General features: G+C 42.2%; 1 protein-coding gene across 1 annotated transcript in view; it reads right to left on the bottom strand.

Moving 5' to 3' along the window:
* Nucleotides 1–6,029: 6,029 nt before the first annotated feature.
* The window catches only part of hecw2a (HECT, C2 and WW domain containing E3 ubiquitin protein ligase 2a), a gene marked incomplete at both ends in the record, with an annotated part of 40,535 nt that continues 30,300 nt past the window's right edge, over nucleotides 6,030–16,264 (bottom strand). The window contains 8 exons of the mRNA XM_083639537.1: nucleotides 6,030–6,141; nucleotides 7,132–7,244; nucleotides 7,778–7,863; nucleotides 8,768–8,882; nucleotides 10,062–10,208; nucleotides 11,704–11,833; nucleotides 13,547–13,645; nucleotides 14,897–15,049. Of these exons, the coding sequence (XP_083495663.1) occupies nucleotides 6,030–6,141; nucleotides 7,132–7,244; nucleotides 7,778–7,863; nucleotides 8,768–8,882; nucleotides 10,062–10,208; nucleotides 11,704–11,833; nucleotides 13,547–13,645; nucleotides 14,897–15,049 (955 nt within the window). The remainder of the gene's footprint in view (nucleotides 6,142–7,131; nucleotides 7,245–7,777; nucleotides 7,864–8,767; nucleotides 8,883–10,061; nucleotides 10,209–11,703; nucleotides 11,834–13,546; nucleotides 13,646–14,896; nucleotides 15,050–16,264) is intronic.

Genomic DNA, 16,264 nt, shown 5'->3' with positions numbered 1-16,264 from the left:
GACACGTCACGGTATGGCGCATGCGCAGAACTGCGCACTGTAGTCAGACGAGGGGAGAGAGAAACATGCCAAAGTGCGTGTGCCACTGTTAACCTCGCGTCACCAGGCTCTTCTCGGCGAGAAAGATAGCCACTGTAGCTAGCAGATTGGTAGGCTGTAGATAACCTAGGGGTAGGTAGGTTCTTCCATAATAGTTTTTCGTGAAGCCATTAACAGTGTGCACATTTCAGACAAACTGTTTTTCCCCCTCATTTGACCACCATGAAACTTCCCCATTTGATAGCAACAAATGTTTTTTTTTGTATAACAAGTTTTCTGAAATTGTATGTTTAATTATTAAATATGCAAATAACGTTTCAAAAAGGATTTTAATCCGCACAGCAGCAGTAGGCTAAAGAACAGATGCGTTTCAGCCTGTGGCGCCGCTTTCCTCAGTGTGCACTGAGGAAGAGGGGTCCAGCTCAGAGAAGGACAGATGTCTTGGATATCTCTTTTTATCACTCCATGAATAAAAAAATACTGTCAACAGTCATTTATATTATACTATATCATCATCAGTATAAAATGGGAGCATGTCATAAATCCCACTGTGACATCATCAGTCTCATAAATCCCACTGTGACATCATCAGTGATGTCATAAATCCCTCATAAATCCCACTGTGACATCATCAGTGATGTCATAAATCCCTCATAAATCTCACTGATGAAATCCCACTGTGACATCATCAGTGATGTCATAAATCCCACTGTGACATCATCAGTGATGTCATAAATCCGACATCATCAGTGATGGTGGTCTCATTGGCCACACAGCAGCTGAGCTGCGGGCAAGGCCGCACAGCGGCCGATCTGGCGCTGCAGGACGGGCAAGGCTGGCAGCAGCCACGCGAGATCCCTAGTATATATACTGTGTGTGTATATATATATATATACATATATATATAGGAATCGAGCGCGCGAGAGTATATATACTGTATATATATGTATGTATGTATGTATGTATGTATATATATATATATATATATATATATATATATATATAAAATGATATATATATATAAACAAAGCTATGAAGGATATGAACAAACCCCTCTGTAAAAAAAAACTATAAAACTATCAAATATAGTTGGGAATTGAACTGGAAACTTTGGTGTATCTAAATGCTACTGAAATTTCTGAGATTTCTGGCTCAGCGTATGAGAAAGTGAAAATGTCCTCTTTACCCTATTCCCCTCACCTGGGATTTCTCACCTTAAAACCTGCTCGACACACTTCCAAAGCTTCTATAAATTCAGTTATTTGCACATCCATGGGGACCAAAGCTGGTGTAAAAGATAAACAAGCATCATGTATCATTGATCAAAATTTGCCATTTGTTCTCTTTTATTACAATCATTGGGGTGAAATGGAGACATACGTACAGGAGCTTTGCATAGAGTGGAGTTCTGAAATTGGAGCACAGTCCTGTCAGAAATGGATTGGGCAAGGGATGTGGTGCACTTTGCCCTCATTTGGACGAGGAGCAAGCAATCAATTTGAGTCTTTTGCAGCAGAGAAGCCTCAGTATGGAAAATGTCTTATTCGCCGAATGGTTTATATCCTAATGTGAAGGATTGCTGCCCATGCCACAAAATTGCCCCTCAAGCAGAGATGAGGTGATGTAAGGATGTGGCAGGAGCCAGAGGGTGTGTTTGTTAGACTGAAATTGAGAACAGGCCTAAATGGTTGACTATGCAAGCCCCAAACCTTTGGTACATTCGGTGCAAAATATATATACACACAACAGGACAGACATACATGTACAATTATATACAAAGATAGAGACGAACAGGACCGCAAACATGGTAGCCTACACGTACAGGTGCTCTCACTTTCGCAAAATCAAAACAGCCCTATTGATTCTGTGTCTCCATGAACAATGAACCATGACCTCCAACCTATTACTAAGATAGGCAGACACACATGTGTGAAAGTAACAATAACACTGTTTTTGGAGCATGCTGCCGAGACACTTTCCCTTACACTGTCATAGAGAGAACACATTTCCCATTTCCCAGAGCCAAATCCTAGTGACACAATGCTCAAAATACGCATGCAGTTCTCTTTCGTGTCAAGGGTATGTCTCCCCACTACATTTTCAATACTCGAATGGATCAGTCGGAGGGACATGAGGAGTGATGATTGGTTGGGTTTTGGGTTGGGTTTAGGCATGGGGAGTTAGGTTGGTTGGGGTTAGGGTCAGAGGTGGGGTTTGGTCCCTCCGGCCGATCCATTCTAGCATCAACCATTGTCCCTGATCAGGGGCAGCTGACATGGATTACTCATTAAGACACATCACATCACCTGTGGTGAGGCCACACCCTGATTAGCACAAGGCTATATAAGTAGCCTACCACGCATGCGTGGCCTCTTTAATTGGTTAACATTGATTGGAACCGTTTCGGAGCGGCTCTTAGCTGGAGATAAGAGCTGCTCTGAAACGGTAACCGTTCTCTTTTGTGTCAAGACTATCTCTCCCCACTACAAACCCCCCCTGATCAGAGACAATCCCCCATACCTACATTGAAAATGTAGTGGGGAGAGAGAGTTTCTTCACTCAGAGAACCTGGGTTACACCAACCATTACTCCCTACACGTTGTTCCCATGAAGTTAACCCTCGATGACGGTGCAGGTAAGCATAAGGCCGCACGCCTCAAGTGAGCGCCACAACCAAAGTGACACAACTTACCCAGCTCCCTCGCCCCTTCTCTGAATGGATAGCAATATCCTCATGCAAAAAAGCTATTAAGGACAGATTGTGTTGCACTATTTCAGCATGCAATATCGAGCTATAACACAACGCCATCTAGGGGTTTCTGGCTCGGTGCAGCTCACAGAGCCAACCGACAAGATCCCGCATGCAGTATTGGGCCGGGGCTGGGATACGAAGGCGGCCTCCACAACGCTTCACCTGTAGGGCTCTCTAGCACTATTCCAGCCCCTGTGGTCTAGCTCCAATAGGACTCTGTACAGTAGTTGTAATCTTGCATGCACCCCATAGAAAATGAGTGTGTGTGTGTGTGTGTGTGTGTGTGTGTGTGTTTGTATTTGTTGGAAACTGTGTGAGACGGGGGTGATGGTCCTTTGGGTTAGGGTTATGCACAAAAAAGTCTGAGAAGTGTTTGATCAGATGCTTTCGAGACAATACTATAGCCAGGCATGTACATGTATGCCCAGGCATGGACATGTATGCCCAGGCATGTACATGTATGCCCAGGCATGGACATGTATGTCCAGGCATGGACATGTATGTCCAGGCATGTACATGTATGCCCAGGCATGGACATATATGCCCAGGCATGGATATGTATGCCCAGACATGGACATGTATGCCCAGGCATGGACATGTATGCCCAGGCATGGACATGTATGTCCAGGCATGGACATGTATGTGCAGGCATGGATATGTATGCCCAGAAGGACTTATGTACTAATATACAATATTCATACATTCCTAAGGGCCAGTGTTTGTTCTTGACAACATCATCACAACTGGTCAGGTAATTCAGTAAGGTAAAAAATCACTGTCCCTCTTGCCTTAAATGTACTATGGTAATGATAATATCACATCGTGCTGCCACCTTGTGTTCATGTCTTGGATCTGTTTGGGGAATTTAAACAGTGGCTCCAAAAGTTTGGCCATCTGTCGTTCTTTTTTTCAGGGATGCACTGATATGTTTTTCTAGGCCAACATTCAATATTTTCCCACCCATACTGGCCAATACCAATATGCATTTTTGTAAGAATATAATTACAAATGCAGGTGTAAAACGGGTTAAGCTTTTCAAACATTAGTTTTATTCAGTTCCTAATTTGACAGTTTTATTAAGTGACACGCAAAAAATGCCAATTCCAAAATAACATATCGGCAATGAAAATAATATCAATCCGATACTGATATTGCTTTTTAAAGCTGATATCGACCCAGTCCGATGATATATCGGTGCATCTCTTTTTATTTTTATCTTTGTGACACACAGAGCCAGTCAAATTTGTGCAACCGAATTATCAAAAAAGCTCAGATGAAATTTCCCTTTGTGGTCAAGACAGCCCAAGATGCATTAATAAAACCCCACCGGTGCGTATTTGGGTGACACCAGCTAAAAAGGCCTAACCCGGTGTAGCTCTCAAGTCGAGCACCTCCGCACCTCCACTCTCCTCCAGCAGCTGGCAGACTTGCAACACATTCTCATTCCTAGGGCGTCAAATAACGCTTTGTCGCACACCTTGTGCGTGGGATGTTGATGTGCACGGTACCCTTGTGCATCAGTATGAGACACACACGACACGCACACACCTGTTTGGGGTTAGGCAAAGGTCAAGTGATGCCTTGGGGTTGGGGTGAGGCACAGGGGGTGAGGGGGGTTGGGCTTAGGCACTGGTAGCCAATTGGTTGCCGGTGCCCCTCAGCGGCACCAGCGCTTTCCCCTGGAGCACCCCACCATAGCTCATTTCTCAGAATTCCAAGAAATGCTGTATTTGACGCCATTGGAGGAAGAACAGGTTGAGACTTGATTTCCTTCTCCCTGCTTCCTGGCTGAGGAGCTCCGTGTTTCCTCTTTGGCCCCCCAAAGGCCGGGAGGTTCATACTACATTCAGTCTGACTTTGATACATTCATCACTTTCACTGGATGGGAGGCGATTACATCAGTGAGAGGGACCTAGTGTGTCGTGTGTGTGTGTGTGTGTGTGTGTGTGTGTGTGAGAGAGAGCGAGAGAGAGAGAGAGAGAGAGAAAGTGCATCTATTCATATGATAAATGTGTGCAACAGGCTGAAAGACAGCAAGGGAAGTGTGTCAGTAAATGTATTTGTATATCGAAGTCTGTTACAGTGTGACAAAGTGCATGTAAAGGATGCAGGGAAACTGTGATGAGGATGATGTGGTGTGTGTGTGTGTGTGTGTGTGTGTGTGTGCGTGTGTGTGTGTGTGTGTGTGTGTGTGTGTGTGTGTGTGTGTGGTGTCGGTTTTCCTTGTAGATTACAGTTAGGCTATGGGAAGATAGGGCTACTTTCTCGGATGTGTCCTTGCCTCGGACGCCCCGGTTGGAGCTCTGACGTCACAACATTGAAGATAACAGTCCTGACCAGAACCTGCTGTCATTAATGGGTCAACGACATTGTCCATAAATGTGTCATTGATGATTTGTAACTCGTAATTTGTAAGAATTGAAATAGTGAAAACAAGTGTATTTCAGTCTTAGAACAATGAGTGAGAGTGTGTGTGTGTGTGTGTGTGTGTGTGTGTGTGTGTGTGTGTGTGTGTGTGTGTGTGTGTGTGTGCGCGTGTGTGTGTGTGCATACATACCAGTGTTTCCCCTACCCACTGTCATACGGAAAAATCCATCCAATTCAAATTCTAACATTTGCGAAGTCTTTCCACGCTGGGGATGGGGGGAGAGAAATGGGGGGAAACACTGGTGCGCATCATCAAACAAAACAAAGTGTTGTATGTTTTAATGTTTTATGTGTGCGGGTGTATTATAGTTTCTAACACTGCAGCCGCAGAGTAGAAATGACACAGTTGAGAGGTCCAGAGAGGGGAGGGGACTCTAGGAAGAGGCTTAGGGGGGGTTTTGAGCAGCTGTCTCTGGGTGAGGTGCAGGTTGGAAAATCCAGTAACCAAGGCCATTAACCGAAGAGATAAAGCACACGTGTGGCTCGATGAACAAAGTGTACAGTGAAAACAAGGGAGAGAAAGAGTACAGTTCTTAAAACCTTTTTTCCCCTCCCCAATTCCCCACCATTCTTCCTCCGTCGATGTCCATGACAGAGAAGCGTGGAATCAGAGGGAAGCCTGTGTGTTTGTGTGATGGAAAGCCAGTCGCACCCGCAGACGTAAAAACCCGCAGAGTTCTCCACAAAGGTTAGGTGCTTTTTTTGCCGTATTGTTTTGTGTCTTGGAGTCTCTCTCCTCGGTGAAAACGATGGATTTCTCTCTCCAGATTCCTCTCTCCAGCATTGCTCCCAGGTTCTGGCTGTGTTCGGGTCACTCCAGACCGAAGGTGCTCGTTTCCTCCACTGCGGTGACCAGCTTCTCGTACAGCATGGAGAACGAGGGGTATGGAGGGAGGTCCAGACGGTTAAAGCAAGTATGAGCCCTGCCAACACACACGCACACACATTTGAATGATTTATTTATGTCCAGATAAATACTATTATCAGATTAATATACAGTAAACCAATATGACTTATCGGTGAAAAGCCAGTGTTGGCTGATAATATTGACTCAACAATATTACTACTAGTACTTCTACTACTACAACTTGTACTAATAATACACCAGTTTCTTAGTTTTCAATTTTTACTTGCATTATTTTAATGTATTTGTTTTAATTGTTGTTTTAATTGTTTCTATGTACTGTCCTGTTAGTCTTGTTTGGTATTGTAATGTGACATTGTGGGTCGTTATGTTGAGCTTTTACGGAGTGTCTGTCTTGTGCTGTCTTGCAATGTTGTATGGTTTTAGCTTCATACTGCTTTGTTTACTTTTTAGTATGAACCCTTGACCCTAGTTCTTTTACCATCATGCTCAGGGACTACAGATGAAAATTAGCTCTCTTGCTAACTCTGGTACATTTACATGGATGTGCAAACTGACATGTTGATTAATGTACACTGTCCCTGGTAAATAAATGCTTAAATAAATAAATAAAATAGTTAACTAAAAGGAGAGTTTAAAAGTGCTTCACAAAGGCATAAAAATTAGGAAATGTAAAACAAAAAAAGGGGGGGGGGGAACCTGGGGAAATACATTCAAAAGAAAAATGTTATACAGTATATTAAAAAAAAAAACATCCAAGTCATAAAACTGTCTTTAAAAATGATAGAAAATAACTGAATTAGCTAGCCTAAGTTCCCCAAGGCTACAGTCCAGAGACCTCGATCGCAAAAGTGAAAGCACCTTTACTCTTGACTGAGTCAAAACTGTGTGAGTCAGAAAGTCCCTGCTCAATGTGTATTATCAGGCTCACGACTCATTCACGGCAGGTCAGCCAACCTGTCAGGCACAACAGGGATCGTACCTGGGTAAGGAGGTGGTCGTACCTGGGTAAGGAGGTGATCGTACCTGGGTAAGGAGGTGATCGTACCTGGGTAAGGAGGTGATTTTCCCCCACTTCTCCACACAGAACCTGCGGAGGCCATTGCTGCCCCGCAGGGAAGCAAAACCCTCATAGGGAATACTGGAGGTTCCTGTTACAAACTGGAGACAGGGAGGCAAACACAACCATCAAAAGCTCATTAAAACTAATAAAAAAGGGTATGCTTGGGTTTGTACTTGTACTTCTAATGCTACACTACTAGAAGTATACATTAGTCAACTTAAAAGTGGTCCAATTTAGTCACAAGAACACCACCAGCATGACTGAAACATATTCTAAACCTAACAGTTTTGCTTTACAGATTCAACTCAGTATCAGCATAATCTGTCTCACAGTGATGCAGTGAACTCTAATCTTGCTTCTGTAGTGCGGGGGGAGGGGGCAGTATAGTTAATTCACCTTGTGTAGCCCCGCCCACATGACCCAGTTGTGTTACGACTTCCTGTTCAAAACGCCGGCTGTTTTACCTGCTCAAACCCAGTCTGACTCACTGGAAGCTGTCGGAGTGAGAACGGGCTGCAATTTCACATTGAGTGGTTTTTGCAAATCGCACCCTGAATAGGAGTATCAGTGTTGTCAGGGTGCAGTGCAGCTCGCAGCCACATGGTGGCAGACTGGCCTCATGTGATCGTACCTGCAGCAGCCTCAGCCTCTGCTCATTGTTGAACCTCTCCACCGCTGCCCAGAACCAGCGAATCACTATGTGGTTGTCATGGTATCCTGTGAGGGAGAAAGGTGATGCGCATGAGTCAAGACGAATAACGACGAATTACTCCCTTACTCCCTCAGTCAGTCCCCTCTCCTCTGCTCTCCCCCACAACATTTTTTTCTTGTTTTTCTTTAATGACCCCTGCTCCTGTTGAATGTTTAGGCCGCTGTGTCTCAGTCGATTCCTCGATTAAAAGATCCTCCCAGTGAGTCATGGCCGATTGTCTATTTCTGTTCACTCCACAGCTGGCAGCGCTTCAGCTGTATTGACCGCAGACTCCTAAAAGGCTTTTAACTTGATCCTTTATAAACAGCATGGACACTGACGCTTACATCCTTGTGCTGTACACTTCCTATTTTGTATTAAAATAACTAAGGAGCAATAATGTCCTAACACATTTGCTATTAAAGTAATGATATGTTAAATCTAATAAGGTTGGTAAATGGGTATTGAAAGTACTCATCATATTGAAGAAACACAATAGTTGTAATTATCATATCTCAATCTCAGCAACGAGCGTGCGAGATTGACCTACATCAATGGTTCTCAACTCGGGACCCGCCGGTCGCAAGATGATATTTCAACTGTACAAATGTATTAGCATGTGTATTTTTTCTGATTTTGCTCTGACATACTAAATACTTTTCAGCTCCTCAGCCTAATAATCTAGTAGTATAATAATCAAATGAAGCTATTCATCACCCTGCATAATTATGGTGCCTGTGTGTAAATTGTGTGAAACTGTGTAAATGTGAAGCATAGCGTTGCTGAAAATAACATGTGCTCCGTTGACTTTGTCTGGATAAATAAATGTTTAAATCTGTTTTCTCGCCTGCCTCTCAGTGAGCCACAAATACAAATATTTGATCTTTCCTCTTCACTCTCATCTCTTATGACCCCTCCAGCTTGCCCTACCTCCTCTGTACTCTGTGTTGTTCCTCCAGTCTGCCAGGTCGATCTCCGCAGTGCCGGCAATCACCAGCTCCAGCTCCCTGGCATCAAAGACTGACACCAGCCGCACATCCACCACCTGACAAACACGCACGCGGACACACACACACACACACACACACACACACACACACACACACACACACACGCACACACACACAAGGATGAGATCATTGATGTACATTAAGGTACGTCTATTCCATGTATCATAATCCGCCCACTGACATCAATAAGTTAGAGAAATCTCAGCACAAAGAGACAGATACAGCTACAGTACTTCCTTGTCGCACAGATACACAGAGAAGTGGAAAAACAAAGATGGCCATGGGGTAAACACTCTTTAGGTGCGATCACACCTGCATTTGGTTTTCTAAGGTCTGAACCAGAGTGGGAATGTTTCCTTGTATTGCATTTGTGTAAGTTAGGTTCACACTAATCTCTGCTGTCAACAAACTACAGAAGGGTTACAAGTATTATATATTATTTGTTACACTCTCATTATTTCTATTAATTAAAGAAACAATTTTACATGCTACATACCTTTTTCACTTATTATTATTGTTGTTGTTACTTAAATTAAGTATTAACCCAAATGTTATATCACTGTCATAGCCCATTTTGTTTCAAGCAAATCAATATTTCCTCAAATTTTATATTATTTTCTGCATGCTTTTAATTTTCTCCACCAGTTCTTTCCACTTATCCAGACCAGCACTTCATTTTAACATCCAAAAGTGTTATAAATAAAAACGTTGTCATCGTAAGGGTCTGACCTGTGAACGGACCTGAGACTGGCTCGATTGGCCCCTCGCCCCTCCTGCCTCCCTCCCTCCATTCTCACAACAGAGATGAGTAAGACAGCATATTATAGCAGAAATCGAACAGAGACGTCCACTGAGGAGCTAATATATCACCGGCCAATTCACTGTCATAATAATTCTGCTTTGTCATTTGCATTTTCAGCTGGGGTACGAGGCTTTTTAGCCTCCGTAGCTGAAATGTCTCTGGATCCCGGTTGCCTGCTCGCAGCACCGTCCATCCTCCATCACTGGAAGGAGGGTGGAGTGTGAGTTTCTTTTGTTACAGAAAGACAGAGATCTCAGCACTTGATGATGTCATCGTTGAGTCACTGGTATTGATCAACCCCACTAGTATTATGGTTATTTTATATTATGAGGGAGTAAAATCTTATCCATAGCCTGTTTAAGAGAGACTCACAGCATGGCTCATATCTATGAGCAGGGATGTTGTGTTATACCTCATAGAAACCTCGGACCAGGCTCTCCGTCTGCTGGGCCACGCCCCTCTCAATACGCCACTTCACCATGCGCTCGATGTACTCCTTCTTGTTCTTCTCTGACACCGGGATTCCCGCTCCACCCACCTTCAGCTCTCTCTCTGTTATCTGCAGAATCACAGGAAGGCAGTGATGGAAAGAGTACTACTTAAAGTCAAGTTGAAATGGCATTTCCAGAGTATTAACTTCCTTATCGTGACCAGTGTTGGGGGTAACTCATTACAAAAGTAACGTATTACATGTAATATATTACTTTTAGCAGTAACGCAGTAATATAACTTATTACTTATAGGATTTCAGTAATATTATACCAGTTGCTTTGTCAAGTAACACAAGTTACAAATTGAGTTACATTTTTGTATTTTTTTTATCAAACCACATATTTAAACAATCATTTCCTAATCAAACTGTCTGTTTTTATGCAAATAACCACTACAGATGACAATAACAAAGGAAAAGAATAACATTTAGAATCTTGGATTGTTTACACTGACTTCAAGGTGGTTGAAATTATTTTTCGGGATGGTTCCGCGGCGGTGATCTCATTCTGCTACTGCTGTTATTACAGTGAAAGTAATGCAAAAGTAGTGTAAATAAGTAACGAGTTACTCTACACAGACAGTAATATTGTAAAGTAACTTATTATTTTCAAATGAAAGTAACTAGTAATATGTAATATATTACATTTTGAAAGTAACTTGCCCAACACTGATCGTGACATATTTCAGAGTGAAACTTGAGTGTAGGCGGGACCAGAGAGTGGGGGGGATTTGATTGGACAACAGGCCGCTAGAGAGGCGGGGCATAACATTTGGGGAGTTTGATTGGACCATTGAAAAGTGTGTCAGAAGAAACCAAAACAAATATGGAGTCTGACAGCGATGAGTTGGATGCTAGCCTCGCTAACGTTAGCCTCCGTTTAGTTGTGGAGGACTAACGTTACTCCCCTCTCTTCATCTCCCCCTTTTAACGGAGCAGGCAGGCGTACCCCTCGAGCTACCAGGGGTGGAGGAAAACGAGAGAGAGGATGACTATTTCGTCCTGGGAGTGATAGCTAGTTAACGTTAGCTCTGTGTGAGTGCCACACCGCACAGTTGCCAGAGAATGACAGTTGGAGATTGATTGACAGCTGCTGGATGTCATGATATTATTGGTTGAAATTTGGTAGTACAGACTAAATTCCTTTAATTGGAAAATTTGGAAATGACCAAATAAATTGCCAGATTACTCTTCTTGGCTAAATGACTGTTCACAATTTGTCAGTTTTACGATGGTTCCATTTCTGATTCCTATGGAGAACTTAGAACATTTCTAATGTGTAATTGATGTGCAGTGAAGTACAATACATTAGTAAAAACATACTCACGTCAAAGTAAAATGACTGACTTTACTCAAAATACTCAAAAAGTACAAACACACACACAAAAAAACTAAATGACAGTAACATGAGTAAATACAATTATGGTAGTTACTTCCACCCATGGCAGCGACACAAATGCTTTCAATTGTCAACCAATTTTTGTCTTTATCAGGCTTTAGCCACAAGAGAAAAGTGTAATTTAACAGCTGAAAAAGTCAATCAGTCAATCAGTCGCACATGTACCTGTCCAAACACCTCCTCATTGACAGTGAAGGTGAGGTCCAGCATGTCTTCGATGTCATTGTCCCTCATCCACTGCAGGCTCTGGTGGAACTCCTCGTCCAGGAACTCCAGATCACTCAGGTCACATGGGCTGCATGGGGGGAAAGATCACAGAAACGTCACAATGAGTTAATGGCTCACAAAATTGGGGAGGACTCGAACATGTTCTACACGTGACTCAATTGGGAAGACAACACAAAGTCATGTTATATGCTGACAATATAATTTTGTTTTTAACCAATCCTGATGCCGCACTGAAAGGATTACTGAACCTGATTGATAATGTTAGTAGTTTATTCCGGTTACAAAATGAATAACCATAATAACATTGATAATCCACCCTTTCAGGTCAAACCCAGGATTAAATACTTAGGTATCATGATAGACAGCAACCTTAATCATTTGTACGAACTCAATTACCTAGCAATCCCGATTGATTTCTTTTTAAAGACTTGTCGAGATGGATTACCCTCCGTTTAATGTGTTACAGTATGGGCAGCGTAAATCTTATCAAACAATTCAATCAATTTTATATTTATATAGCGCCAAATCATAAGAGTTATCTCAAGGCGCTTTACAATAGAGCAGGTAGAAACCAGGCTCTTTATTTTAGACCCAACAATTTAAACAATTCTCACATGCACTGGCGATTATACTGCAAGGTCACGTGGCAATTGAAACAATTACCTTATCAAAAGACTGTGAGATGAACTGAGGTTTGAGGTCCATTCCAGTCTAACTGAACTTTCTCTCAGATGTGATCATGCTGTTCACAAACTGTGGCCTGCGAATGAACTTTAAAGCTAGCTTAAGTTCAAGTTAAATATAACGCATGGCATGACAATATTGAACAACAATAATGGCAAGAGAGAAAACCACTTGTACTGCAGAAAGTAGGGAAATTTATTCAAGCTTAACATTGCAAAAAAAAACTTAGAGAGCTGTGGAACATTTGCTAGCTGAGGAAGAGAACTGACTTGAAACACGCTGCCAAGTGTGTATTTGTGTTCTATAGCTTTCTAACTTGGTTTTTGGCAATGTTAAGCTTCAATTCATGCTCCTACTTTCTGCATTACAACTGGTTTCCCTCCTCCCGTTATTATTTTTTTAATAATAGTTTGGTGAATTTGGGAGCCCTTCGTTGTTCTTCGGCCTCTTTAATTTTTATGATTACGTAGAGTCAAACGAAAGTAAGGCGTGGCAAAACATCCAATGACGCTCACTCACCTATGTTTGAAAAAAGAAGAAGAGGATGATAATTGACGATAGTGCCTAAAACCTTGGCAGTTCAGCATGCTGCATATGTGGAGATATTATTGTCTTCTGTATTAAACAGCATCTAGATATTAGTTAAAGAAGTGGCACTGAGAGTGTCAAACCCACTCAGATCCCACTCAAATATATAAATGTTTTCTCTGTTTTGGCCAAGTCCAGCAACATCCGCAAAAAGGTAAAAAAAAAAGACGAAAAGAAAAAAACGTTTTCATTTCATGGGCTCTCAAAAACATTTGATGTTTTTGACCCCTTTAACATTTGATGTTTTTGACCCCTTTAACAACCCTTGTTCGAATCATTGCAAACCACCGGTGCTTAGATGCATTTAGACACTTGGCAGGGTTTTAGGTCGTCTGGACAAAGCTATTAATATGAGCCTCGCCCCTGCAGATAGGAAAGCCAGCCAGCTGCTGGCTGAGAGGCCCTGACTGAGAGGCCTTTTAGAGTGAGTGAGGGCCACCTGACTGGAAACACTGGAGCCCAGCAGGCAGTTTGGAAAGGAGAGAAAGAAGCAGGCTGAGACACTTACATCCGCAGAAGGCCCTTGTAGAACGGACGGGTGAAGAAGGCATCCAGCAGGTACTGATGGACAAGAGCCAGCCCCAGGATCCGCCCACTGAAGCGAAACCTAGAAACCACACAGCAGACATAGGTGAATAAGGGCAGCCGCACAGTACTTGAGCAAAGATAGGATCAACTGTTGCCCTCATAGATTCAGTCCTCACGGTACTTATCAGCAGGTGTGTTAAGTCCCAAAAATAGAAACTGATGAGATAAGGAGAGCACAAATCTCTTGAATAGTATTTTCAAATTATTCTTCAGATAAAGTGTTTGATGTAATTTTTTGTACCAGATGGGTGCGGTTTACTGCACTTAGTAAGGTCAGGTTGGTCATCACTGCAATCTGTGGTTGCTAGAAGTCACTGGCTCTTTCTCAATATGCCTTCTTGTGTCCTCCATCACGTGTTTCTTGTAACATATAACAGCTGAAGTACTTCCAAAAGAAAACAATACTGAGGACGGATGACTGATGAAGATGGCTAAAGTTTACCTACCAACTGAGGAGGCATTGGCGACGGAGGGTAGTTAGAGACAAAAACGAATGAGAAGCCCAGAGATTCACTGCATCGTGCCCAAACAGCACTGAAGACTATAGTACAGAAGCTGGTTGAATCAGCTGGGGAAGAGCAGCAGTGCATATTAACTGATTGTGTAATGTCAAGCCCATCTCAAGCTGTACAGATGCTTCTCTGTGCTCGCTTTCTTCAGTATTGACTTCAATGTTATATCCCCCTCTAGTTTTGTCTTTGACAAATCCCATCCATCTGGAACTCTAGGAACGCAAATGCACATGCACAGAAATGTTGAGAACTATGTGACTGATGGACAATGGTATGGTGCAAAATCTGTAATCTTTCCTCATCCGGCCTATAAGATTATCATTTTGCTATTTGTTTCTCCATCAATCTATCCAGCCATCCACTCAGTGTCAAAGCCATTGAGGAGCAAGATTGACTGGTGACGAGCCGCAGATCGCTGAGCCAAATGTCCACACTGCACCCCACAAATTACACTTCTATTTTGGGATCAGCACATAGCAGTCGAAGCCGAACCGGCAAAAATAAGAAAGAGTGGGAACGTCCTCGTAGTCAGCACAGTAGTGGAAACTGGGGCTGGGCTTTTAACAAACATAAAATACACATACTGAAGACAAATGCACACACAGACAGACAGACAGACAGACAGACAGACAGACAGACAGACAGACAGACAGACAGACAGATAGATAGATAGATAGATAGATAGATAGATAGATAGATAGATAGATAGATAGATAGATAGATAGATAGATAGATACTGTAGATAGATGCAGCCTCACCACTCATGGTGGTTGTCTACAAAGGCAGACATGGGACTGATCTGGACAGTGTACGTATCGTTGGCTGAATACTCAAACAGGCCGTAGTACGGGTTGAACAGCTCTCTAGACACCAGGAAGAAAAACTCTCTGGACGGCCCACTGTAGTCCAGCCTGCAACGCACAGATTGTAAGATGTAATGTAATATATGTATATAATAATAATATATATATAATAATATATGTAACACAGATGTAATATACTGTACATATAAATATCAAATTACACGCTCCTGTCCCTCAGGCTGCAACTCCTGTATCATCAAGCAATGTGTAGCATTCTTAAATATCAAATATGATTCAAAACTAATCCGGCTGACATCTTTTTTCTTTCTTTCTTTCTTTCTTTCTTTCTTTCTTTCTTTCTTTCTTTCTTTCTTTCTTTCTTTCTTTCTTTCTTTTGTTCAGCAATTAAAGATCACATCTGCTTCTTGCCGTTTGCTCTGTGAAAGAAGTCAGTTGGATTATTTTTAGTGTGTGGTGAACATACCATTTATGGACATTTGTTCACTCCTGCAGTCCCCGGCATCTTAAAAGGAACACACAGCTGTGCACAGGACCCATACCCAGTGTTGATCATATCATTGTCAAAGTCATTGTGATACTGTACATTTGTATCATTACCATAAACAAATCAATCCATGGTGGAGATGATTGGTAGCCACTCTCTTTGTGCCGTAAAGCCATACAGTAGATTTCCCACAAAACCCGACCTGGCAGCACACACTATGAAATGCAGTGTAGATGCTAGTAGGCTGCCAATCTTCTTTGCTTACAGTAATTATACTAATGTCTCAAATTTGAACGTGATAATGAATTATTGATGTTAAAATGAAACCCTGTGTGACCCATAACCCCCTGCTGCCCTAGTGTAGCTGCTCAGTATTCAACAGACAAGACTGACTGATAATATTATATTGATATTGTGATATAAGACCAGATATCTTCTTAGATTTTGGATATCGTAATATCGTAGCCTAATGGGGTGTATTTTAATGTAAAAGCCGCCTGTAGACAGGTGTTGAAAATTAGCGTTCCGCTATAAACACTTAACACTGTGTATCTGGTTGTTGTGCATACAGTACATGTATGTTACATCTCCAATGCTCTGTGATGTCCATATGAAATAAACTTAACCTAACCTAATATGGTATGCCATGTTGTCTTTTCCTGACTTTAAAGGCTGCATAGAGCTGACATATTTTTTACGTGACATATTTAGCCCCGGAAGTGAGTTTCGCATTTATTTTCTCCATAGACGTTTCGAAAAATCCTTATATAACGAGTTTAAAGGCTGGAACCAAACCAACCCATGACCTACTGAATCGT

This window comes from Poromitra crassiceps (assembly GCF_964638095.1).
Source record: "Poromitra crassiceps genome assembly, chromosome: 6".
Taxonomy (NCBI): Eukaryota; Metazoa; Chordata; class Actinopteri; order Beryciformes; family Melamphaidae; genus Poromitra; species Poromitra crassiceps.
This window is presented reverse-complemented; position numbering and strand designations above follow the sequence as displayed.